Genomic DNA, 27999 nt, shown 5'->3' with positions numbered 1-27999 from the left:
AGCACTGAAGATGAAAAAGAGGAAGAAAGTAGTGAAGAGGAAGAGGAAGATAAGAGACGTCTTAATGATGAACTGCTTGGCAAAGTTGTCAGTGTAATTTTTTGTTCGGAGAAAACTGACTGGTATCCGGCTTTGGTAAGTAACAAATGATTGGGATAGCCACAGTATAATGCCTTCAGAATACTAATGTTTTGGTTATCTGGGTGGGGTGAAAGGGTGTTCTGAATCTCTGTCAAAGCCCCAGTCTTGTCACTTCACACTATGGCTCCTTCCTTCCTCTATACTGGAACCACACTACTTGCAGACATTGCAGCTCCTGGAGCAAGACTTGGGGATAGCCATCAAACTCAGGACTCCCTAGGCAGCAGGCTCATGCTGAATACATTTTGGGGTTGTCGTTTTTTGTTTTTACAATTTAGGTGAGCAATAGAAAAAAATATTTTGAGAAGTATTGAAATTTGTATCAAGTTTATGGCTCTGACTTCAGTAAAAAGCGATACTTAAAAAAAAACTTTTTTTTGTAATATTGATCTTTCAACAAAATCAGATCTATTAAAACAACTACCTGTTGGTAATGTAAAACTACATATCTAATCTTTTTTCTTTGTTTAAAATTTATAAACTACTAGATAAAATAAATGCACGTGTGTGCTCTGCATATTACAGTATATTTAAAAAAAAAAGTTGACAAATTAAACTTTGTTCAGTGACATGAACAGTAGGGATTGGGTACTAGAGTGTTTTCATTTGTAAATTGACTTGCAATAGTTCTGGTTACAAATAACATACACAAGAGAAATCTAAAATAATCCTGGTGTTCTATTGCTCTTGTACCTTTAATGTAAGTATGGAGATGTTTCACAGAACTTTAAAAAAAAAATTGCTTATGTGCATCAAAGGAAGCTTTAGCAATACATTTTTGTAATTCCTGACTGACCAATTAAGTGTATGCATATTGTCTCCTTACATCAAAGACAACACCCATTATTATAAACACTTTCATTAAAGTGTTGAATTGGGACATTTTACTCACTGACTCAAGTGTTACCTTGTTAGATTTACTGTAGGTAAATTAATCTGGATTGTATCTGGCTACTTGGTGCTGCTTTTCAGGAACTAACTGGAAAGAGACCACTTGTCACATTGGGTTAACTGAATTTTAACACTGATTTTTTTTTTGGATGCAAGCAGGAAGAAAGATTAATTATATACACAAATTATGTTTTTCTGCTGCAAGTGTTTATCAGTATATTGTACCCTAATAAGTAGATATTGACGATGTCTGAGGTGTATGTCAAGATTTATTAAAAGCTTGTCGCTATGTGTCTCTTTCAGAACAGTAGAACTCTGTTCATTGAAATATGAAATATAGTATTGTTCCATGTCTTCTGACTGTTGGTCAGCGCTCCATTTTGTTCATTCATTAAGTAAAAGATTGTTCTAATATTCTAACTGGGAGGTGAAATTGCTAGAGGTCCAGAAACTGTTGTTATCCTCTTAGCGAACGAAGAAATAGGAATCTGTGAATTCAGTCTGATGTGCAATCCTGGCCCCATTGAAGTGAATGACGAAACTCTTACTGATTTCAGTTGAGCCAGGATTTTGCCTGAAAGTGTTTGACATTGCTCCATATTTTAAGAAGCAGTTATAGCTGGAAAACAGACTGTAAAATCATTACCATCATGTTCTTTGTGCATTTAGAGTTGTTTACTTCAGTGACACAAATGAGGTTAATTTTTTTTCCAAACTACCATGTAATCCTACAGCATTAATACCACTGTGGAGGACCTCTGGTTGACATTATCAACAGTATTATTTACTTAAGTTCCAGATGTAGACACTTTAATATTGGGGAGCATACATAAACCAGAAAAAAAGGAAGCTTGCCTTTTGGATCCCAGCTAGGATGACCAAAGAGCAAGTGTGAAAAATCGGGATGGGGTGGGAGGTAATAGGTACCTATGTAAGAAAAAGCCCCCAAAATTGGGACATCTGGTCACTCTAATCTCAGCCTTATTATGAAAGACTAGAAGTGGGGAGGGGTTTTTTTATTTTTATTGTAAACTGAGCAAGTTTTAATCTGAAAAACTATTGTGGAGTAAACATGGAATTCCACAATGCCATCTTTATAGAATAGCTTTTCAGAGTATAACTGCACTTTTATTATTGACATCTAAGGGGTAAATGATCAAACTTCTGGGTTGTCACATGAATGTTTACGATGATGGATATGGTGCTTGTTTGGCAGCTGCTTCATCTTGGTCAAGTATTTATGGAGAAGTTGTTCATTGTCAGACTTTACAACATAAATAGGAGTATACAAAAACCTAATTGCTGTTGCCTTTTCTGAAATTGGAAATAACAATGAAAGAAAGTGGAAAGAATTTATACAGTCTTACTTTTTTTAGCAAGAAGAATAGCAACTCTTGAGAGCAATGTGTTTTATTTGAAACTTCAGGTAATATCTCCCAGCTGTAACGATGACATCACAGTGAAAAAGGACCAGTGTTTAGTTCGATCTTTTGCAGATTCCAAATTGTGAGTAATAGGATACAGTACTCTTAATAATAGTGTTGTATTGAAAAATGTGTGAACATGTGACAAAAAAATTTTATGTGGACATTATTCAATTGTACATTAAGATCTTTCTATACAAAACTTAAGTATAGGATTCTACTTAGTTAAAATTTATAACCAATAACTCATTATTTTCTTGCAACTTAAAATGAAAAAAGGCAAGCGACTTACAACTCAAGAAAAAACGCAATAAAATTTTCTACCTATTGCATGCTTAAGATGCACAATTGAGCTCACATATTTGGTGGAGGACAGTGGGGGGCTTACCAATGTTACTAAGTCATTTTAGATGATTAAAATTAAATAATTTTTTTAAACAAAATTTACTTTTGTTAGTCAAAGCATTTTTCTTCTGTTCTTTTCCTAACTTCTTTAGTTTATAGACACTTTCCAATTAATTTCTCCTTTTTGGTTTTTCATACATTAGCATAGTCCTTTATTTGGGTTGCAACATTGAGTTGGAATGTTTTGGGGGTTTCGGTAGGCTTTTTTTAACTTTCCACTGAAATAAAAAATTAGAGAAATAATTTTTAGAAGTCTAAAGTTTTTTGTAAAAGCATTTTATGTAACTTGGGTCCTGATGTTCCTCACTTAAGGTCTGCCAATCTGATATATATTTGTGCATGTTTGTTGAAACAATGTTTTTAAGCTGCTCTTTCAGTAGCAATTTGTACTAACTAACAAACTCAGTATTTATAAGAGAAGGTGAATTGAAAGTATCTATTGGGTTACAAACTGCTACTGAAGGGGCACTTGGGGTCTAGGATATCCAGTGAGAGAGAGAGGGTCCAGTTATTCCAGGGAATCTTAAAAATAAGAGGAGAACTTTTATTAAACAAGTATATTCAAAACAATGATAACATTTTAACCATTTCCTACTATTTTTTCGTATACCATTTAGTAACTGCTTCTCACAGTCCATAAACGTCAACATTGTGTTTGTACAAAACATGCCTGTTTTTTGTTTTTTTTTTAAATAATTGAGCTATGATTAGAGCAGCAATAATTCTCAATAGAATGTGAATTAGTAAGCTACTGATGCACTGTTTCTTTTGGCTTTATTATGTGGCCAAGGCATGCATCAATAGCCTACTGAAGGTATATTCTGTTGTGAATTATCACTATAAATAACATAATATGTCTTATTACCAGTGCTCACTGGACCGTTTTTCTATTTACTTAAAAAAAAAAAGACTACTTCCCCATAATTTTCTTTAGCTTGAGAAAATGGTGGCCCCCAGTTCCTTTCATTCTACTGGGGTTTTGCTACAGTTCTTGAGAATGAACTGAATGAAGAAAAATCTTCTTATAACAACTCACTTGAAATACTATAATTGTAGGTTGGCCTGTATTCCTATTATAGCAACCAAATTTAACTCAATATTTGGAATACATCTTGTTCCAAACTTAAAGGATTCCATGTGTGTTAGCATGAGAGCACTTTTGTAACTTAAAAAAAAAATTGGATGATATAATAACACAGATATTAACACAATAACACAGGTATTTGCTTCACAAATCTTGTTTTGTGCTAGCAAAAATACAGTTTAAAAACAGGGCATATGTTTACTTGTCTCAATATATATATTTTTTGTAAACAGTCATATTGAGATGGGATATATTACTTTACACATGCAGTAGCCACTTTGTAAAGAGTGACTTTCCTCTTTTCTCACCCTACCTCTTTTCTGCTGGTTACATATTATAAAATCAAGGATTCATTTCCATAGATCTAGCTGGAGGGACTATTTTTATATTGGATTTTCTGTAAACTGGTCTTGAAATTGCTTTGAGAGATCAGATCTCTGTAGCATACCCTAAAATTTGTATTTAAAAAGTAAATGTGCAGTATTTCCTTAAAATATTATGAAATATAATAAAAGGTTGTATTGTAACCTGACATCCAATTCTTGTTCTTCCTTGCATTAATTCCCTCAAATGAGTCTGCTCCACAAGTCCTCTCCCTCCGAAGTGCTCAGTTCAGTGCCATATCCTCTATCACATCTCATGTTAACATGTCTTCCTTTGTCATCCTATCCCTTCTTAACATGACATCTAACTAACATTGGCAAAAGTAAGAAAATGTAGAGATAAAACTTTGTTTCTACTGTATATTGGTGCTACAGATGTTAACTCAGTGCATGATTGAGAGTGATGGCAAAATATTTGGACAGAGTTTTAATTTGCTCCATAGCATGGTGTGGGTTTTAAAAGGAAAATTAAAAATATTTAAAATATTTTTATCTTTAAAAATAGAATGGCTCTGTAACTGTAACAGATTAAATTATATTTTTAATTAAAAAGGCACTTTTGATGACTTTGGGAATGAGGATTCGGAGTTTCTGTGCTATTGCTAGTGTATATTGTGTTAGTGCATATATCCACTGATGCTTTATGTATAATTCTAAAAGACCTTATTGCTGAAAGTGAATGAAGGGTCTTGAATTTTGAGAAACCACTTTTTTTCATAAATCTAGTACTCCTTGACTTATTCCTATTTTATTTTATTAAATACTTTCCTCTCTTCCAGTTATTCAATAGCAAGAAAGGACATCAAAGAACTAGATGTAAAGCTATCAAAATCTGATCTATCTGCTAAAAAAGGTATATTAGAATAATTCTTCTCTGGTTTAAAAAAACAAATCAGTTGTGTAATGCAATATTGAATCTTCTGCTGGTATGTGACCAGAGTTAACTGCTATCAGTTTACCATTGGAGGGTTACAGTGAACACTAATAATACTGCTATATACTATAATGCTACTATTTAGCATTTTAACAATGCTTTGCTAAGAAGCACTGGCAGCTATTGCTTCATACTTAAGATGGGAACCAAGCTTCCATTATAAGTCTGATTTGTTTGGGTGGGGGAGTTCCCTCTCTAAAATCCACCCAAGTTATATTGTCTCCAGACTGCTAGTTTATGCCTGGACCTGAGGTAGAAATATTCTACCAAATTTGAAGTGCCTTTATACGCAGGATTCCTGAATTATGGCACTCCAAAAATAGAACTGTTCACTAGAATTCAAAAAGTCTTTGTTGTTTTTGTTGTGGTTTTTCCTTATGGAGACTTCCTAAGGAAAAAAGAGAATTTTACCTCCAAAAAGTAGATAAGGGTACTTGTATGTCACAGGAGGGCTTGCCAAGCAAGGGCTTGTCCACAAAGAGTCTTCTGCAAACCACAGAGGGTTCATCAGTTACAGAAGCCAGAGAGGTATTAGTGCTCCCCAAACCTTCTACAGCAGCACTGAGCAGGTCCTTGGTGTTCCCACCTCCTATCTATTTTAGGTACCTGTATGGCTCCCATTCCTGTAGTATTCAAGTGCCTCAGTCTTTAATGTATTTATCCTTGCAAACACCTGTGTGAGCAACGACAGTTATCCCCATTTTATAGTCGGGGAATTGAAGCACAGAGAGACTAAGTGACATGCCCAGGATTACACAGGTAGTCTGTGGTGGAGCTGGAAACAACTTGAGTCTCCAGAATCCCAGACCAGCACCACTAACCATTGAACCATCCTTCCTCTGCTTCTTCCACAGTCCCCAACCAAAAATCAGCCTCTCCCCCTCCCTGCCAAATTCCTAGGCCTCATAGGGGCTCACAAGCTTGAGTCCAAAAGGATTTACTGGGCCACTGATGCTGATACCCAGGTGAAGCCTTACTCCACCATCCCAAAGATCTGTGGGAGGCTGGCTGTATTAAGTGAGCATTAGTGAGTGTGAGGAAGGTATATGTTAGTGAGTGTCAGGGAGTCAGGAGGATATGGGGAATCTCCACTCCTATAGTCTTTCGAAGTCTCCTTTTGCTCCCCAACCCTATGTTGGGAGTATTTATATTATTAAAAAAAAAAGGAATATCCATACAAAAACACTAACCTTATAGTGTGGATACCTATCAGTGGGTTTAGATGTATATTGCCTTTATAACATTTAGATTTTTTGTTTCAAACTCTAACACTAGAAACCAAATATATCCATAGGAAAGGTTGCCATGCTTGAGAAATACAATCATATTGCGATAACTCAACCCCCTAGGGATGCTCTGAGGGAATAAAGAAACTTCTACTATTATCACCCATAACTATTTATTTTAAAACCCTACAGTCATACATGACCCATACTGAAGAATTATAGGCAAATGGGCATACTGAAGGCAGTCATTCATTCCTTACCATTAATTGTCTTATCCTACAAGGTGCTGAGGTCACTCAAAGCGTCTCATATGAGAAGCGTATGCTTTGATCATGAAATTAGAACACTACTGTATTAAAAGAGCAAATGATAATGTGGTGAGAAATCATCACACTTAACATAAGAGACATGTATGTATGAAGCAAATATTTCAACCAATGTTTTGTGATGCTTGTTTCTGATAAAGTTGGAAGTAAGGTGAAGATGATAACTCTACCCTAGAGGTGCCTGCCTAGGATAACATTGTACTTGTCAAATAATACCTAAGTTAACTCTGAATTCCATGGATTTCCAGTATTTGTGTTTTTAATCTAACATTCCTGAAAGCTAAAATGTGCTCATATTATGAAGATGTGCTTGCAACCTTAACTTCATCCTAATTTTTTGTGTGTGGAATAAATAATCGTGTTTAAACTTTTAATTCACTTTTCACCACCTATTGACAATTCAGCTCTGAATTTTCCCTCCCTCCCTTCATTATAATTTGAAAAAAGAAGAAAAATTAGGACTATTTTGTAATTTACACAATTTTGAGTTAAATTCAGTACCTCGAACACTGGGCATTTTTCTCTGTAGGGTTACAGGAAGCAAGCACTTTCTTAAACACAAAAGCTGTTCCTGATAACTGGAAAATGGACATGAGTGAAATCCTGGAGTCCTCCAGCAGTGATGAGGAAGATGGCGCTGCTGCAGAAAGTGATGAAGAGGAAGACAAAGTGGAAGAAAAGGAGGAAGAAGTAGTGGTAAGTCTATTTTTATATTAGAAACAATTATGGAATTAGAAATGGTAGATACAGAATTTAAATGTCCAAGGACACTTTAGTTACCAAAGTTGTGATCTCAAACTTGGCTTACTCACTTTGGAGTTTTCAGACCCTTCACAACTGTGCTTAATGGTATCTGTGTGCTACTGCAGATATTCTGCTATTATCCAATGCACGAATTTGAGACAAATCTCAGAAGTAAGTCAGAAAACTTCTTTGGAGACCGTTTGGGTCAGAAATATGCAGATAGGGAAAGGAAAGGAAATTTGATGGCTGTCTGAATAATAACCTAGTGCTGATTTAAAATGTAACATGCTTCTAAAATCCAAGATCCTCTTGAATGATGAATACTTCCAGTCAGAGAAGGTACTAAAATGCCAAAATAAAAATATCGGGCACAGTAGAGGAAAGTGGAAGGTGGATGGACTATTCCCTGTTATAACTATTTATTAGATAGCTAAGAACCTCAGAATTTTATGCTAAATATCTTTGTAGATAATATTTCAGTAAAGCTTTCTTTAGATATTAACTTTTTTTTAAATAATGGAATGGTAACGTTATTGTCTAATATGTACTTTAAATTCAATTCATTGTACAAATGTCTGTGTCACAGAAGTATTGATAAAATGATCCAGTTACTCAGTTTCCATAAAGAAAAGCATCATCTGTCCTCATGTCATCAAAAATGAATTTATGGAATTTCCTTTAGTTTCTATCTGGTCTTAAATCTTACAAAATTAGATTTACTTGCAAACAAAATAGTTCTTTGTAAGTTTATGTACCATACATGGAACCAGGAGATTCATTATATAGAAAAGGAAAGTAAACTTTCTGTTTTTAAAGAAGGTCAAATATCGTTTCCCTTTCACTTCCCCTGTAGTATGTGGTTTTGTCACACTGAAAACAGAATGGCTGTTCATGCTTAGAGGCAGGCTGCCTACAGTGTTGCCATAGTAACATACTGTTGGTTTCAAGTGAGCATGCTCAGGAAAGAGAGGAAGATTTAGCAGAGGCTTGGCAGACTGCCAGTGAGGCTTGCCAGATGCTTTGAAATGGACTGTCTCTTTCTTTTCCTTTCATGTAATGTCTGATTTTTATATGGAAGAGAATGTAAGTAATGCTATATAACTGCGGATGTCGTGCAGTGAGAGAGAAAGAAAGCAAATATTTGGAAGTCAGGATGAAATATGTCCAGGCACTGGGCAGATTAGGTAGAAGGGAAATATAACCATTTTTCATTTGAGAGAAAATGCAGCTCATAGGTAAGGAGTTTGTGTTTTAACCTGCAACATTAACATTTTTCATTATTAAGAATGTGGATTTGACTTAGAGTTCAAGCTTTCTGATCTGTGAACAATGTGATATAGCATGTAGCCAAGGGTAAATGTTTCCTTGTTTAAAAAAATAAAATAAAAATCTATTTTAAATATTAATATTATGCCTTAGTAATAGTGTTCTGAAAAATGGAGTAGTTTTCCATATGAAAATATTGATATGGTTAGATAAATATGAGGATGAATGTGCATAGAATATAAAATCCCACTGGGTTTTTTCCTCTGTATGTAGTGATAAGAACTGGATAGGCCACATTTTGCAGGGTGTGAACTGTTGCAGTTTGCAATCTGTATTAACGTTTGTTAAAATTGCATACTCCCAGTCAGTTTGGGGGGGGGGGGGGGGGTATTTGTTTTTTATGTTTTTTTTTTAAAGATGGCTTAATCGGCTTCTAGTATAATTTTTGGTGTCATTTTACAATGGATGTTGTCTAAAAGTGCAGTATGCTTCAAACAAAGAAGGGGGAGGGGTCGCTTTGTTGAAAAACAAAACAGCATTCTTATAAAACAAATGGGGTTTTCATTTCTGATTCTAAGAAAATAATCTGTTGATCAAGGAAAGGGAGGTAAAGCATTCCAGAGATGTAGATATGTCAGTAGGAAAAGCTGTAGGATCCATTGTTTCCAGGTGACAAGTAGAGAGATAAAAATAAAGGGATCATAAAGCTATCTAGTGGAGCACAGTTATTTAGTTTTATTTTTTTAGATTGTCTGAGCAGAGCTGTCATTCTCGACCGTGAAGTCAAAAATCTTGATTATTCTGTTATAATAGTCTAACCTTAATTATTTAATTGTGGGCAAAGCTCAATATTTCTGCTAAAGAGAGAATTTAGGAATTGTGATTTTTTTTTCTTTAAGGATTTTCTTCAAAACGTCACTAATCTGGGATGCAGACCTAAGGGAGCCAATAAATAAAAGACTGTTGTCTTGGCTATGTATGATTATAAATGTTGAATCACTCAAATTTTAATCAAGGTCAAAATAACCTCATTCCCTCTTCTGTCAGAATATCCTCAATGCATCTTCTGTTTTGGGACTCTGAGTCATGCTGTTCTAATTTTTTAAAATTTACCATGGTGGTGCAGTAATGGCCTAGCTGCCAACAGGCATGGAAGGCCTTTCTCAGATAAATGACATGGAGTCCTCTTAACTGTACAAATATATATTTAATACATACCCAGCATATTGTCAATCAAATCCAAAGGATAGTCTTATTATGGAATCAGAACAGACAGCGCTAATGTAGTTGTTTGTGATTATAGAACCTAGTATTTTCTCGCAGCTGGATTAGGATCCATAATTTTACTTTGACACTGTGATTGATTTAGTAGTGGTTCAGTACAAGGAGTAATTTAGGATAAGCACCAAGATATTGTGGTGGTGCTGCATAGTCTCTTCAAGATCTGAGAATATGGGATCAACATGGTGATACCCATGTGGTTATTTCTCTTGTTGGAGGTAACTTATGAGTGTGGAATTCTTTACAGTTGGCAGTGCAGGAGGAGAATCTGGAGATAGCCTTCGCATTGACATCTATATTAAATCTTAGAAGAATATTGACGTGTCATGTTGCATAATGAGTTTCTCAAAATGTTAAATTTGTGAGACTTTTTTGCAGTAATTTCAAAATACTGCATAGTAGCCCTAAGTTGCTGTATTGCTTTCAACTTATACTTGGATGCATGTTTAAATAATGAAACTGACTTTTTGTTACTCTTATTTTTGCTATTCCTTTTGGTTGAATAAGGTAACTTTTCCCATTTGGAAGTGAGTGGTTGGTTTGAATCTAGTCACAGGTCTGTTGGCTATAAACTTTTGTATTCAATTTGTAAATTTAAAAATCTGCAGTAAGAGTGTGCTAGATACATATTAGGATGTAACAGCCATTCTGATGATAAATTGGAATTAGAGGTATAAAAATTTGAAGCTCTTCTATATCATTGTCTGCATTGAAAACATTCCAGAAGCTCAAGGTCTGTCTCTGTCTTATTAAAAATAAAAAATATGTACAACCATATTATTTGCTTGTACGTCTACTCTTCTGTCAAGGAAGATGGCAGTTGCTAGTTGTTTACCAGGAAATAAAAATGTTCAATGATTAACTTTTTCCTTGCCCTGTGTTTAAAGGGGAGACTGCCTGCAGTTTGATCATTTGAATCTCTTTGGACATTCTTCCTGTTGACAAATCAAGCCCTCTTCATGCATTTAGTTAAAATATATATATTCCTTTTGAGTCAGAAGCAACAAAAGGAATTCCTATACATCAAGCGTATGCATTTGATTTTATGTGTAGGATTTCAAAGAGTTACAGTGAAACATAATATTGAATGATGATTGGATCAAAGGGCGAGAGCTTTGGAGAGTGAGGCGTTGTGGGAAGGGAGGAATGGTGTATAAGGCCCTCAGTGTTCAGGTTTGGACAGGGTACCATGACTGAATTTAACTGCTTTTGCCCTCGGCTAGGTAGTGTTTTGTTTTATTATCCCTTTGGATTTTTCATCTCTTATTATCCTTTTACATTTTTAGAAGCATGAAGAGTTAAGACCATAGCAACAGTGCTAGCCAGATTGCTCCCTTAGTGTTTTCCACTCAAGAGGAATTGGCTAGCAGACATATCTTTTTCATGGAAAGTCTTCCTAATGGGAGATATTGCTGAAGCTGGCCAGTTCATCTTATGGGAAATATGGGGGGAACAGGTCACCATGTTGGCCATCCTTTAAAGGTATCTATCTCATATGAGATCAGAAGTAAGTTGTTTCCCATTTGAAAACGAAACTTTGATGCCTAACTCACTTCCTGCTGTTTGAAAATAATAACTGGAAGATCCAGGAGGATGTGGTGGCAGAGGGTGGGCTCTGTTCTCCAGGCAATAGCAAGTACCTGCTCACGCTCCTAGTAGCAGGGCCATGTATTTTTAAGGTCAAATTATAGATTTCTTGTCATGTGAATTTGCCCTACTGAAGTCTTCAACTGGGGGGGAAGATGGCCCATTTAAACAATGACTCTGAAGAGTTTTTTTCAAAATAAGACACATTCTAAGGAAGTCAAATTCCTAAATGCTGAATCAGGAGCGTGGTGTAGCATTCACTTTTTCCAACTCTCTTCAGATCTGTGTTTCTCAGAAAGGCTACAATACATTATGATAAGAGCATAGAATGTGTAATTATAATAGAAAAGTTGCTACCTAGAAAGTTTCATATAATACTTCCAGATTTGCAGATATATATTAAAAATGGATGACATGTTCAACATTTTCTTGTGTGAAATTAGTTGGTCGAAGTCCGCTTCTCAATGGACAGGTATTTGAATCATAAATATCTTCACAGTTGGCTCCCTTGTTGGCACTCTGAGCAGACAAACCAGTGACTGAATGGGCATGATGGCTGGTAGCCTATAGAGGAAGTGTCATCCAGTTAGCACTGAGTCATGTCACTGCCCATCACCAGTGCAAGAAATCTTTCCCTGCTATACCTGCTCTGTGGATAAGTAGAGGATTTCTGTCCTAAGGATTTTCATTCCTGGTACCTTTCACCAGCATTAAATTTACATTGAGTCGGGGAGGTGGGATGTGTGGAAATATTTGAAACCCATGAATTACATTTTAGAAATAGAGATTTGGGATTCTTGTACATGACTAACGACTTCTAATGTTGCTTCCAAACTGCTGCTATTCCCAGACTTCTCTAATGTATAAATGGTTTTCAGAGGCAAGATAAAAATGTTATCTGAAGCAGTCCATCTCTGGTGTCAAGTGCGTGTGTTTTAAGATAGCATATAAAATCTGAGTCTAAAAATTTCATACGAGAATATCACAATTTCAAAGCTATTCAGCAAGAAACAGCTTCTCTAAGATTCATGGATTTACATAACAGGTAAGTAGCAAATGTAAATGTAATACCACACAACATATATTTACAAGTGACAAATTCACTAATCTAAAGTAACTCATTTCCAAGATTTCTGATTACTTGTTTGAGTTTGTGGTTTATAGTGCACCCTGTATATAGCTAAATCCTTGGGCCTCACTCTCCCTTTATTAGAGTCTGTTTGTGGGGAAAGGATGTAAATGAGAAACTAACCTACTGTGGAACTTTAAGTTTTCAGAGAAAATTATTTGCACAGATTTTATCTACGAAATTCTGAAGCCTTCTGGTGAAAATATCTGGACTTCAGAAGAGATGGGACTGCTGCTTGGTATGCAGCATTCCTGCTATCTACCACAGGGGGTGGCATGAATGCCATGCTTAGAAGTGCAGTTTTCAGGCTACCTACCAACAGAAGTATGGCTCTCCTCAGGGGTGACAGGGGGTGGCAATAGCATTTCTGAGATGCTGCAGTGTTTATTCAGGTTCCTTCAATTCTTTTACTTCCCCCTCCTGGAGACTGCAGCGGGAGAAATAGGGGAAGAGAAGCCAAAGGACCTGCTATGTGATCCACTTTGGGGTCCCAACCCACAGTTTGAGAACCACTGGAATATCCCAGAACTAAGTGGCTAGAATACTTTCCTGAGAGGTAGGATTCAAACAGGGGTCTCCCTTCTTCCTGAGCGGCAGGGGACTGAACTTGAGTCTCTCAGGGTATGTCTGCTCTGCAATAAAAAATCTGTGGTACAAAGTCTGAGAGCCAGGGTTAGCTGACTTGGGCTCATGGGGCTCAGGCTGTGGGACTAAAAATAGCAATGTAGACTTTAGGCTCAGTCTGGGCCCTGGGACCCACCCCCTTCGTGGGGTCTCTGATCTCAAATTCCAGCCTGAGCCTAAACATAGAATCATAGACTGTCAGGGAAGGGACCTCAGGAGGTCATCTAGTCCAACCCCCTGCTCAAAGCAGGACCAATCCCCAGACAGATTTTTGCCCCAGATCCCTAAATGACCCCCTCAAGGATTCAACTCCCATCCCTAGGTTTAGCAGGCCAATGCTCAAACCACTGAGCTATCCTTCCCCCCTATCTACACTGCAGTTTTAGAGCCCTGCAACCCAAGCCCTGCAAGCCTAGGCCAGATGCGATATTGCCCTGGGTTTTTTATTGCAGTGTAGATATACCCTCACGTGCCAAATGAGTTCTCTAACCAGTGGGCTAAAAGTTATAAGGTGGAGTATTGCTGCCACCACCATCACCACCACCTCCTTTCAGATTTTGAATGAGAATTGGTATAATAGGTGGTTTCTAAGCATATCTACTGGACTGGGCCCTGCACCCTTGTTAGGAGGGCAAATACCGATCTTCCTCTGGGTGTGTAAAACTCTGGGTGCCTCGACATCTAGAGGGAGGAAGCAGTGTGTGTGTGCCTAGAGGCAGAAACATCTGTGAGGAAATTTTACTCTGAAAATATAGGTGCTTGAGTGAGTTTAGGCACCAACAGGGTTCGACGGGAGTTCTGTGCATTGCAGTGGAGCCTGAAACTGGGACTTGTGCGCCTATATACCTTTTGTGGATCTGAGCCTCTGTGCCTATATTCATCTGTAAAACAAGAATAATAAAACTTCTTTTGTCTTGTCTATTCAGACTAGGTTTTTCAGGGAAAGACTGTCTCTCTTGATATGTAACATCTAGCAAAGTGGGGCCCCAATTGGTTGAGGCTATCATGACAGAAATAATAATTCATCCCTCCTCATCACTCAGAAGCAAGGATGTTGCTTTAGGGACATTAAGTCCGTGAATCCTGGAGGGCAGTTGATAATTGAAATGAAACTCTGCTTCAGAACAGCAGGTGGTGTCCTGGGAACCACTTGCACCCAAGACACACAGAGAGGAGATAAGGATAGCATATAGATAGCCTAAGGTAAAATGCTCTCCAGCATCAACTCATAAGTCTTTGTTTCACCTGGTCTGCTGTCCAGTGACTGGCCAATTAGGTGCATCAACTGTCCTAACTCTTCCTTCTGTTTTCCACGCTCCCCATGGATAATCACTCACTTGGTTTTCCTGCTCCTGTTCCCTTGGGCTGTACACTTTTTCATCTTTGCCTTTTGTTTAACTTCAGGTGAAGATACTGAGAGACTGTTAATATTTAAGTATCTGCTCATGGAAGAGCTATTTCTAGCCAACAGTTTCATTGTTTTGGGGGATATGTCCACAAGAATAAACAGTTCAAGGTGGAAGTGCTTCTGAATTCTGAACATCTGTAGATATCTACAACTTGTAATGCTTTTTATCCATAGGTATAAAAACCTTTTACATTAAATGGTGAGATCTATTAATTGCAATATTAAGATTACATAGTTTAATTTTTTTTCAAACAGGAAATATAAAAGCTAAGGTTCTTATGCACTAATAAATATGCATCATTGTCTGTGTGATTCTATTGTTAATTTTATAGCTTACTTCTATGTCTGTTAAATGTATATCATAGAATATACAGGATGAGCAAAATGGCCACAAAAGCATTATATAATTTTGTGGGTTGGCATTTAATTTCCTTGTTTCTTTTCTAAGAAAAATCAGAAGAGAAACAAACTATCTCTGCAGAATAATGTCAATATTTAAATACCCTCCATTGTGCTCTGAACATTACAGCTCATTGAAGCAAGCAGGATGAAGAAGGGGTGAACTAATACTGATGCTTCAGAGAAGGCTGTTTTTCAGTTAATAGGGCAGTGGTGTATCAGTTTAGATTGCAATGGCTCTATTTTCACAACAGAAAATTAGGAATGTAATTTTATTAAAATGAAATGTTAGAATTTGCTGAATGCAGACCAAACTGAAACTGAGATCAGTAACCTTTCTATTGCTTCCCCCTTCCTCTCAAAACTACCTGTGATTTTTCTACTAATGATACAGTAGTGGGGTTTTATTTTTGACTTTTTCTGTACATCTTTCCTCTGAGACAGACAGCCTTACCAGCAATCTTTAAGCCTACCAGGCTGGGCAGGAAGAATGTGGCATACATAAGATGTTGCAGGAAGCAAGACCTCATTAGGCTCTGCTGAAATCTTAGAATCCCACTGAACACGTTCAAAAGTGATTTTTTTTCCTCATAACTTTTTTTTATTCTATTTATTTTCCCTTTGAACATAGCAAAGGCTTTACTCCACATTGTGGACTATCCAAGTCAAAGCTAAGCTATGTTTATCCAGGGTGGCATGTAAGAATAGGAGAGGTAAAAAGAAAACAGGATAGATAACATACATTCTGCTGTTCTGAATTATATAAGTGACTCCTGAGATGTTTCCAGAGATGACCTCTTTGAGCTGAAACCAAGCATGGAAAGTTTCATTTCCCAAGGGATTTCCTTCCTCTTCTTCCCCAGAAATGTATGAGCATCTGAAGATGTAGGGGCTGTTGCAGTGGAAACCATTTTGCAACCTTGACTATAGTGTTTCTACTGGGGAAAGCTAGAATTCATGTTAACTGCTATAGTCTTGTAAATAACACATTCAGTATTAGATTTTACTGTATGACATCAGTAATGTATTAGTGCAGGCCACGTCATACTCCTAATGGATTGAGGATCCCACTGCTCTGTATTTTCTTTTTCCCCAGTTGAGACTCCAGTGTATGTATGGGGTTTTGAACCTTTGGAGGGGAACCAAGTTAGTCCTCATCTTATTTAAACTTGTGTCTGTTTGTGTGGCTAGCCCTTTCTGATTGGTTTATTTTCTGGATATCGTATCCTTATATGGGCGAGCTTGGCTTGGCTCTTTTGTGCAAATGAATTGTTTGGGATCTGACTGTCCATATGCATCTAATATTTTCAATATGTCTCCCTTTGTTTTGACAGCCTGAGGAAGAGCTTGATCCTGAAGAGAGGGACAACTTCCTCCAACAGCTTTACAAGTTTATGGAAGACAGAGGTAATACATTGCTTAACTTGTTATCTCTTGTGTACCAACCCATTTAAAAAAATTCTTTTTAAATTTAATATGTTGTATTATGTTATCACCCTTGCATCAGGGAAACATGTATATTACAATAACTAAACATACAGATGAAAACATTTGTAACCATTTTCAAATGGGGCAAGTCTTATGTCAGACGCTTATCAGCATAACACACAGAGTAAAAGCAAACCCTGCCTAACTGATGTTTGGTCGTGTGTTGGGTTTTTTTAGACAGTTCTTGATGGGCTAGAATCAAAGTATCTTTGAAATAGCCTCTGAGTTGGTGTCCCTCTTTGGCAGCTATGGCTGGCAACTCTGATTTGGAGGATAAAAACACCTGGAGACTTGTCCCTGGGTTGTGGCACTTTCTGCCACCAGAAATCTGGAAATGTGCCATTTTTAAGTCTTGTTGCAAGGCTGTCCTAATCACGCACAGACATTCTACTAGTAGTGGAGCAACAGTGACATTCACCTGGAAAACAGCCTAAGCAATCCAGCTTGGTTCAATAGTTAGAATAAGGAAGGAATTGATTTGCTTCTTTTCTCGACAGAATTAGACCAGTCCGTTATATACATGACGGTTAGATGCTATAATGGCAAAGAATATATTGGAAGTGCTCCAGTTACCTTTGTACATAGTGCGGTGCTTTGCCCTCCTGCCAGTTTCACCTTCCTTAGAACCACAAATTTCAGTGGCTTATGCAATACTAGTTTTCCAATTTCGGGGTGACAACCAGTTCTAACACCCTGAGCTTTTCTAAAGGCATTGAAGCTAGAAAATAGGTTATCTTTTCAACAAGTAACCTATTGTGCCCACGTATTTTATGCTCAGATATGGCTGTCTTTTTTTAATATAAAAAGTTTCACTCCTGTGTTTGCAAACTTGTTGTTTTGATCAATAGCAAAATTGAAAAAATCATACAAATAAGACTAGACTCTCTTTAATTATTTTTGTCAAAAATTAGCAAGTCTTTTCCACAGGGTAGAAAATATCTTTTAAATTTTTTTGTGAGCACCGTATGTACTAAAAACTGTTTGACCAATTCGTAGATCCTCAAATTGCCAGGCTCCAAAATGATTCCGTAGCAGTGGTGACATTACAGCATAGTATAGCAAAGCATGTGTGGTTATATCTGGATCTGAAAGGACTGGGGTTGAAAGGAGTAAGTTTAGAATCAGTTACGTACTGAATACCTTCTCTGCCCTTTGGTGAACAAGGGAAGAGTGCATAAAAGTTCATAAAATGTTAAAGTAATCTGTAGCAATAAATGTTGATAAGAAAAAACACGCAAAATGGAGACAGACTATATTAGTTCAGTCAAAATGGATTCACAATCTTTAAGTATAATTAAAAAAAATATAGCAGGTCACCATTTTAAGTAGGCTGGTCTTCTATTTAGTAAGGTATTTTCCAATCCACAGAGGCTTAATGGAGTAGTACCTAGCCTGTTCAGTCTTGCCACTTGCCTATCACAAATATATCAGTGGGTCATGTATTTGTTATGGTAGGCTTTTCTGGCATTCATCCAGCATCACTTTGAAGGCCATGCCATGTGGAATTAGCACTCTCGGGGGAGTGGGGCGGGAGGGGGAGGGAAGGAGGGGCTTCAGAGAAAAGCATGTTATGTGTAAGCAATACTAGTTTCTTTATAAAGTGATTCTTCTACTTCTGTTACTGTCCTTTTTCCTCTTCCTTCATTGAGGAGTGTCACCCTGCCTCAAGTGCTTTTAGTCAAGGAAGCAGAGAGAGACTGTGTAGGCAGCTGTGGGATGTGGGGAAAACAGAGATGGTAACAAAGCATAAAAAGTAAAAACCCAGTCCCGAGACAAACTGATATTGCTTAAAGATAGTATTTAATGGAAAAAAGGGGACCTTCTTTTCTACCTTGGCAGGGAGGAGTAGCAACTTCAACAATTTTCAGCCCTTAGCCCTGTTTGTTTTGGGCCTCCTCTTTCACAATTAATAGATTCTCCTTTCCTACCTGATTCCCAACTCTGTTAGTTTAGTTTCATACTCTGTCTCCACACAAATATTTTTCGCTCTTGCCACCTTTTCCACCATTTCACATTCTGACCCTTTAATTTAATTTTCTACTCTGTGTCCCCTTCACTCAAACATTTGATATTCTTCTCTTTATCGACTCCCACACCCTACCATTTTCCAGGCTTTTCCTTAGCAATTCTGATAGGCTGTCCTTCCATGTTTTGGCTGCCCTTCCGTGTTTTCCCTGCTGTTCGGGTAAGGGCAGCCAATCAGATGGAGTTTTCCCGAGAGATTTGAGGAGGGTCAGAGAACCTGTGTAGTTTGCAGGCCTATGATGCCAAACATTATAATAACCCACCTAGAACCAACCAGATGCTGACGTAAAAGCTGAGCATGACCATTAGTTGGGATGTTCTTTTATGGGTAAAAATATTATTTCAGACACTAAATTAAAAAATGTACCAGCAATCAAGTCTGTGCTATGGGATGAAAGAGAAGTTTGCTTATCTGCATGGTAACTTTATTTATTTGTATTATTATGTTAATTAGGTACTCCTATCAATAAACCTCCAGTTCTGGGCTACAAGGATCTTAACCTCTTCAAACTTTTTAGGCTGGTGTATCAACAGGGTGGGTGTGACAATGTAAGTGTCAATTTTTTTGTAAGCAAAACATCTATTTGTTCTCTTGGAAATTATGTTTACAGTTCTAGTGTCACAGTAAATTTTGTTCTTAATTTTCCTGGTTAACAAATAAAACTTACTTTTCCAGATTGACAGCGGTGCTGTATGGAAGCAAATTTATATGGACCTTGGCATTCCTATTTTGAACTCAGCTGCTTCCTACAATGTAAAAACTGCTTATAGAAAGTAAGTTATATATTATTAGATGATTGAATGAATAGTTTTATAAATATGGAAAATCTGAAAAGTGGCATGAACACTTTATTTTGATGGCTCAGCAGTTGATATTAGTAGACAAGTTAGTGTTCCACATTCTGTTCTTAAAATCTGGCAAAATTAATGTAGCAACGTAAGAAGTTCTTGCAAACAAGGCCCGGAGTTCTGCAGTGAGAGTGGTGCTTAGCATCCTCCATCAGGGCCGGCTTTATGACCTGCGAGGCCCTATTGGAATACTCATCAGTGAGGAGTCTGCTCCAGGTTTTCCGCGGCACCAAAGGAACCCCTCCACCGAAGACCCCTGGAGCAGGGCCCCCTTAGGCGCAGAACCCTCTTTGGCACAAGGCCCAATTCCGGGGAATTGGGTGAATTGGCTTAAAACCGGCCCTGTCTTCCACTTCCATTAACTACAAAGGGGAGTAGGTGCTGGGCACCATGTAGGATCTTGCAGTTGCACTTTCTTAGAACATTGCTTGTTTCAGAGCAGGAGATCTCCACTGTTGGCATGTGGAGTTACTGTTTTGGAATATAGCAATGAAAACTGCTATACAGTCAGTTTGCAACTTATGCTTAACAACATGGACAGACTCTGTCCTCAGATGCACACACATTCTACTTCCATTGAGATTTGTGATAGCTGCATGCTGTGGTCTGTGCTTTGCATTTATATGCTCCAGACTTTTAAACTTTCTGTACAATGTAGCTAGAAATAAGTATGTTGCAGAAATAATCTTTCAAACATCAGTGCTGAAATTTGTTTATATCTTTATAGATCTGTAGATGATGGCTTTCAGACACACTTACATTGTTAGCTATAGGAGTGGGAGGAGTGGTGGTGACCACTTGAGTTAAGGCTGCATAAGCCTTTTCATTCTAACCCCTGATGTTCAGTTGTATTTTCATTTTTGATACTTACATCTTCTGGGCTGAAATGTTTCAGGCTCACTTTCTAAGTAGAATGGACTTTTTTTTCTTCTTTTTTTTTTCTCCTGAAAGGTTGAGTAAATATAGTTCAGTGTTTTGAGTAAAGGGAGAATTTGAGCTCTACATGTGGGAAGCAGGGAGAATGTTTTGCCCAATTCTGAAGAACTTAATTTTTTTTTGTTTAAGAAAACAATGAGAACAACTGAGCAATGAGGTTGTGTGATTGGCACCAGTATCAGGAATGGCTTAAGTTAAGGTTACACATGCAACATTAACTCTCACCGTTGTGTATTTGCAGTGCAAAACTCTTTAATGACATGGTTGCATTTTATTTCTCAAATATAATATATCATATGTTTTCTAAGCCTTAGATTAATGTGTATTCTGTCTTTTACAATTGTATATGCCAGACAGCACATTAAAGTAATCATTTGAAAAGTACATAGCAAACTATTGCTGATTAAGAAGAGAAGTGAAAATTTGCAGGCATATATTGCCTACCTAAATTTTGCAGCTAAACTAGCTTAGTGGTTAACTACCTTGTTCTCTGACTTGAACCTAGTGAAAACCGTGCTTGTTGAATAGCAGGTGACAAAGGGTCTCATCTTACTTGTTAAAGGAAATGAAAATATTCAGATTGTCTTCAATGGGAGTTGAGCAGGGCACTAATTTAAGATGCATATTTTACAGAAAAGTATTTTGCATGCAAAAATTAGTAAAGTTGTGATAGACCATTATGACATTAAAAACGCTCTAACAATATAAGAATGGGAAAAAAATATTGCAAGGTGATTCTAAAATTGTAGAAGCAGTAGTGTGTTTGACAAACAGTGTAGCATGATGTGCTCTTTACTGTCATGAATGCTTAAGCAAATGGGACAGAATTAAAACTGTGCACGTGTAATGTTAAACTTAATCACTCTCATATGACTGCTTAATCATGCTACCTCAAAATCTCTTAACATAGGATTGAGGTTTTTATTGTTTGGTTTGGGGTTTGAGGGGGTTGTTGTGTTTTTTTTCTTCAGGAGTTAGTGCTCTTCTCCTGCACTTCTGTGAGCAAGAAAATAAAAAAATTTTTTGCAGTTCCGTGAAATGAAAATCAGATATGCTATGGTAAAAATTTAATGAAACTTTGTTTGCATATATAGATATCTTTATGGTTTTGAAGAGTACTGCCGCTCTGCAAACATTCAGTTCAGGACCATCCATCATAATGAACCAAAAGTGGTAGAAGACATTCAGAAACAAGAAGAACCAATGGAGGAAACTGTAAAAGAGGAACAAGAAATGCTTCCAGCAGAAGTAAAAAATGAAGCAGAAGAAAATGATTCCAGCAGCGAAAGTGAAAAAGAAGAAATAGAATTAAGATCCCCGAGAGTAAGTCTGAATTGCGGGTTTTTTTTATTTATGTGCTAAATAGAACTGAGTGTCCTTAATAGTTCAGTGATACGAGATTTCCCTAGAGGATTGGCTGTACATGGGTATTGCCATACTTGTACAAACACAGGAGCCACATGCTGGACAACACAGGCTTCCATTCACATATCAAGACAATGTTCCACTGTTTACACTGGCTTCCCATTGAATATAGTCCATTTCAAGTTCTCTCTTGATGGTCAGAACCCTCCAGGAGATTGACCAAGGTACCTGAGATCATCTTTAGACAAAGGAAATGCAGTTGATCTAATCTACCTAGGTTTCAGTAATGCATTTGAGAAGATGGGGATAAAGAACTGGTTAAAGGGAAGATTACAATGGATCATCCTGAAAGGTGAATTGTCAGGCTGGAATGTGTTTACTAGTGGAGTTCCTCAGGGATTAGTTTTGGGACCAACCTTATTTAACATTTTTATTACTGACCATGGCACAAAAAGTAGGAATGTGCTAATAAAATTTGCAAATGATACAAAGTTGGGAGGTATTACCAATATGGAGAAGGACCAGAATATCGTACAAGATGATCTAAATGACCTTGAAAACTGGAGTAATAGAGAGAGGATGAAATTTAATAGTGCAGGATCATAAACTTAGGGACTAACAACAAGCTACAAGCTGAGTACGTATCAGTTGGAAGTGACAGAGGAGGAGAAAGACCTGGGTGCATTGGCTGATCACAGGATGACGATGAGCCACCAATGTGATATGGCCGTGAAAAGGCTAATGCAATCTTAGGATGCATCAGGCGAGGTATTTCCAGTAGAGACAGGGAAGTGTTAGTACCATTCTACGAGGCACAGGTGAAACCTCATCTGGAATACTGTGTGCAGTTTTGGTTTCCCATGTTTAAGAAAGATTTAATTCAAACTGAAACAGGTGCAGAGAAAGGCTACTAGGATATTTGAAGGAATGGAAAACTTACCTTATGAGAGGAGCCTCAAAGAGTTTGGCTTCTTTAGCCTAACCAAAAGAAGGCTGAGGGGAAACATGATTGCTCTCTATAAAAAAGACATCAGAGGGATAAATACCAGGGAGGGAGAGAAGTTATTTCAGTTAAGCGCCAATGTGGACACAAGAACAAATGGATATAAACTGGCTGTCAACAAATTTAGGCTTGGAATTAGATGAAGTTTTCTAACCATTAGAGGACTAAAGTTCTAGAGCAGGCTTTCAAGAATAGTTGGGGCAAAAAAAACTAACTGGCTTCAAGACTGAGCTTGATAAGCTTATGGAGGGGATGGTATGATGAGACTGCCTACAATAGCATGTATCTGATCTGCAATTGCTAGCAGCAAATTTCTCCTCCAATGGCTGGGAGTGAGACAGTAGCTGGGGAGGGGTCTGAGTTACTACAGACAATTCTTTCCCAGTTGTCTGGCTGGTGGGTCTTGCTCTCATGCTCCAGGTCTAACTGATCGCTATATTTGAGGTCGGGAAAGAATTTTCCCCTGGGTCAGATTGGCTGAGACCCTGGGAAGGTTTCACCTTCCTCAGCAGCGTAGGGCACGAGTCACTTGCAAGTTTTAACTAGTGTAAACAGTGGATTCTCTGTAACTTGAAGCTTTTACATTGGGGTAGGCAATCTATGGCACGCGTGCCGAAGGCAGCACAGAAGCTGATTTTCAATGGCACTCAAACTGGCCAGGTCCTGGCCAGCGGTCCAGAGGGCTGTGCTTTTTAATTTAATTTTAAATGAGGCTTCTTAAAAATTTTTAAACCTTATTTACTTTACATACAACAATAGTTTAGTTATTTCTTATAGACTTATAGAAAGAGGCCTTCTAAAAATGTTAATGTATTACTGGCGTGCAAAACCTTAAATTAGAGTGAATAAATGAAGACTCAGCACACCACTGCCCCTGCTTTATATCATGATTTGAGGACTTTAGTACCCAGCCAGGTGTTAGGGATCTATTACAGGAGTGGGTGGGTGAGGTTCTGTGCCCTGCAATGTGCAGGATCAGACTAGATGATCGTGATGGTCCCTTCTGACTCAGACTTTGTTTCCCTGCACAACCATGACTTTCATTAACAGCTGTGTTCCACCAGAACCATAAAACTATTACCAAGTGGAGCAGACTTGTGAACACGGGAGAATTTTCACAGGAGCTGGACCTAGGTTATGTAACTTCCTCCTGCAAGAGATAAGAATGAACAGACACCTCACAGCTTTAAGTACCAAATGTAAACCCCATTTATTTGACCTAGTGTTCTCATGATATCTCTCTTTAAAAAATAAATAAAAATCTTCAGCCTTTCAACTCATTCACATATGCAGAGAAGGGAATGGAGGGATAGTGAGTTTTTTGTTTGATGTCTATTTTGATTTTTTTATTTTGAGTATTGCTTGAATGCTGTGATGATGAGGGCCATGTCAGCAGGTACATAGATACATCAGTGACCCCGTCTAATTTAGTGTTCAATCAAAAGTAGAATATAAGAAAATATTTAAAAGAATTTTTTTCCTTCATTAGAACAAGAAATTAACTGTCTGAGTTATCTAGATTTACTGGCTAGAACTCTGGCTAGTTGTATTAAGGAAGTTACTGTGTGTTCGTTTATTAAAACTAGCACACTGAAAGAGAAAGAAATGTTACTTCTGACAGTTACCAAAGAACAAAGAATGTTTCCAGTTAAAATATTTAATAATGCACATTTAGTATCTCATCTGCTTGTGATGTAAGCTAGCTTCCATATAACATCAGAAGTTTGTTTCCTATTGAAGCTTTTTGGTAACTAGATCCTGTCAATTAAATGATTGATAGAAAGGATCTTCTTACATGAAAATAAAAATATTGTGAGCATATGCTTACTGGAAATGCTACTTAAAATGTGGTAAATGTATTGAATCAATAGTTTAAAAGACATGGTTTCTACAATAATATATAAATAAACAATGTTTAGCTTTAGACAAGCACTGAAAATATGAAAAGATAATACAGACCAATCACCTATGATTATCTCTAACTTGATCACCTTCCAGCATTGCTGCAAAAGCCATTTTTATTGGACAGGGTGTTGGAGGAAGGTTGTGGGTCAGGAGAGAAGAGGGAGTGGAAGGGGTTTTTTTTTATGCTGCTTTGACTTATTGGATGGCAAAGTTAACCTGTTAACTCGGCCAACCAGCAGCATTAAATAATATGTAGATAATGTTATCTTTATGTGACTATGTAATACTTCCAGGTGGTTGCCATTATGTTGCTATAAGTTTAAATATTAGGGCACCTAATGGGTTTTGATTGTTGTTTTGAATAATAAATACATTCTAATAGAAGATATATGTTCTGAGTACAAAAATGTGACGCTACCAAAAAAAAGCACCTAGGCCGCTTAATAATAAAACAATAAGCCCATAACAGTTAAGACCCCCTTCCCCAAACTCACCAGCTGTCCCCACTGCTGTTCTTTACCCCTTTGGAAACTCCAGCCATCTTGCGGCATGCTCTGAAGGCAAACAAATCTAGAAAGACAAGGTCAGTGAGGTAATATCTAAGATTGGACCAAGTTATGTTGATGAGAGAGACAAGCGTTCAAATTTACACACGGCTTTTCATCAGGCTCAGAACTGAAGTAGAGTTCTGTGTAAGCTCGAAAGCTTGTGTCTCTCACCGATAGAAGTTGGTCCAATAACAGATATTACATCACCCACTTTGTCCCTCTAATATCCTGGGACCAACATGGCTACAACAACACTGCATACAAATCTGCGTCCTGTCAGACCAAGGAGAGCACTTTCCAGAATTGAGGATCCCTCGTGGAAAATGCCTTGTGAGCATCTCTGTCTCTTTTAAACCATGGGACTATCAACTCAAGTAGTTCCAGTTACCACAACTGCCATAGTCAGCTAGGGAGGGTGATATTTCATGTGTTCAGGCCTTGTAGATCTAAACAAATTCCTTTAAAATGTACCTGTAAACTAATGAAAAGCTAGCACTCTGATATTGGAATGCCATAATTGTAAACAGAGTGCACACAGTGTTTTAAATTTATAAATATGTGATAACTCTCAAATGCAAAACTTCACATTGGCCTCCAATCTGTCTTCTGTACAGGAAAAATAAATATACTTCAGTGCCTCCTGTGCACTGCATAACCTCCCCTGCCCTGAACATGACAATGCTTGTTTAACAGATTGCATTTCTATCTTAGGGGCGGAGGAGACTTGCTCGCGATGCAATAACTACTAAAAAAGAAACTGAAGAGGATAAAATGCAGGACAAATTAAAAGACAGCAACAAAGAAAATAAAGATGTAGAGGAAACACTTGAGAATGCAGAGAAGAAAGAAAATGAGACACCACTTGGGAGAAAGAACACACCAAAGCAAAAAGAGAAGAAAATGAAAAAACAAGAGGAATCTGATAAAGAATCTGATGAAGAGGAAGAGAGAAGGCAAGAGAGGTACATATTAACTTAAATCTGCTCTTTAAAAGAATGCCTTTGTGGTGGTACAGCAGCACTCTGTATTGCTGAGTACAAGGGAGGTTTAGGATTCCATTTTTGGAGATCAGACGTGAATCAAGTCCATGATTTTCTCACCCATCACACACACCCATCACAATTTGCCCCTCGTGCATCTCCAAGACAGCAGAGGCCTGCTGTACCTGAGGGAGGATTCTTCCCTGGAGATGGCAGGTAGTATTTCCGCTGCTATCTTTCTCCAAGGGTTCGGTCAGAAAGGGCAGCATTCTAATTTTGGGGGCCATACAGGAGTTTATCTTGAGAATGCTTCCCAGGAGGTGTATTGAATCAGTGCATCCCTGGATGTTCTAGCTCTGTTCTCATCCCAGCCCCACTCTGGGCTGCTTTAGCCAAGAGTGTCACGACCCCCCTCAGTTGCACACAATATTCACTGCTGTGCTGCTTCTCTGGATGGACTTCTGTCACTGCGGGCTAGGGTGACCAGATGAAAGGAAGAAAACATTAGGACACATGGGGGCGGGGGTGTGTGCGGGGGGAACCTGAGTGCTGCTGGCGGAGCAAAATATCGGGACAAGTTGTGGGACAAACACCTAAATGTTGGGATGGTCCCGATTTTGTTGGGACATCTGGTCACCCTACTGCAGGCTTGGATTATATTGGTATTTGTGCACAGTAGTACACGCAAGCACCAGCTAGGATTGGCTAGGTGTTATGCAACCATGTAGTGCTAGATGGTTTCCCACACTCTGTCTTGTCTATTTATGTTGTATGATTTGGGATAGAAAGTGGATGTAACATACAAGCGAAGTGGCTAATGATGGTTGTCAAATGTCTGACTTGCACTTTTTCCATTTTTATTTAAATGTATTTAGAGGGCAGAAGGGGATGAATGAATAAGAACAAAGAAGAAAAGAAGAAGAAGGGGGACTAAAAATGAAAAGGGGAGATAGGGAAGGAGAGAGGGCAACATGGAGGGCAAGGAGAGAGTGGCGGGCAACAGAACAATGTGGAAGAATGAGGAGATGTTGGAGTAACGAGCTGAGTGGTAGAAAATAGCAGCCATAGTGCAAACTGAGAGGCAGAATTGGTTTAAATCACTGCTGTCCAGGGGTTGTGAAAAGAGGGCTAGGCCTCTCTCTTCCCACCCTGCTAGTTTTGACTACCCCCTTGCTCCATTCAGGGATTGGTTCTGCTCCTTGTGACATCATTCTTCCTCTTTTCTAGCCCACGTGCCTTGGGAAGGGGAGGAGCGCACTTGGGGCACAAGCTGAGAGTGAATCAAGCCTGATGACTTTTTGTTTGATGCAACTGGAGAATGTGTTAGCTGCATCATCTCCATATCGTTTCCATATGAGGAGAGATTAATAAGACTGGGACTTTTCAGCTTGGAAAAGAGATGACTGTGGGTGGAGAAAATAAGGAAGGAAGTATTTCTTCACACAATGCACTATCAGCCTGTAGAACTCTTTTGCCAGAGGATGTTGTGAAGGCTTAGACTATATAACAGGGTTCAAAAAAGAACTAGATAAGTTCTTGGAGGATAGGTCAATGGCTATTAACCAGGATTGGCAGGGATAGTGTCAATAGACTGTTTGCCAGAAGCTGGGAATGAGTGACAGGGGATGGATCACTGTTCTCTTCATTC

The 27999-nt window shown here is 38.0% G+C and overlaps 1 protein-coding gene across 8 annotated transcripts in view; it reads left to right on the top strand.

Moving 5' to 3' along the window:
• The window catches only part of ARID4A (AT-rich interaction domain 4A), a 65626-nt gene that overhangs the window by 20166 nt on the left and 17461 nt on the right, over positions 1-27999 (top strand). For all 8 annotated transcript variants that reach the window (XM_050952519.1, XM_050952516.1, XM_050952520.1 and 5 more), the window contains 9 exons: positions 3-135; positions 2459-2538; positions 5108-5181; positions 7344-7510; positions 16587-16659; positions 19220-19314; positions 19442-19539; positions 21645-21873; positions 26083-26333. In XM_050952519.1, coding sequence (XP_050808476.1) covers positions 3-135; positions 2459-2538; positions 5108-5181; positions 7344-7510; positions 16587-16659; positions 19220-19314; positions 19442-19539; positions 21645-21873; positions 26083-26333 — 1200 coding nt within the window. The remainder of the gene's footprint in view (positions 1-2; positions 136-2458; positions 2539-5107; positions 5182-7343; positions 7511-16586; positions 16660-19219; positions 19315-19441; positions 19540-21644; positions 21874-26082; positions 26334-27999) is intronic.

Source organism: Gopherus flavomarginatus, chromosome 5, assembly GCF_025201925.1.
Source record: "Gopherus flavomarginatus isolate rGopFla2 chromosome 5, rGopFla2.mat.asm, whole genome shotgun sequence".
NCBI classification, from domain to species: Eukaryota; Metazoa; Chordata; order Testudines; family Testudinidae; genus Gopherus; species Gopherus flavomarginatus.
This window is presented reverse-complemented; position numbering and strand designations above follow the sequence as displayed.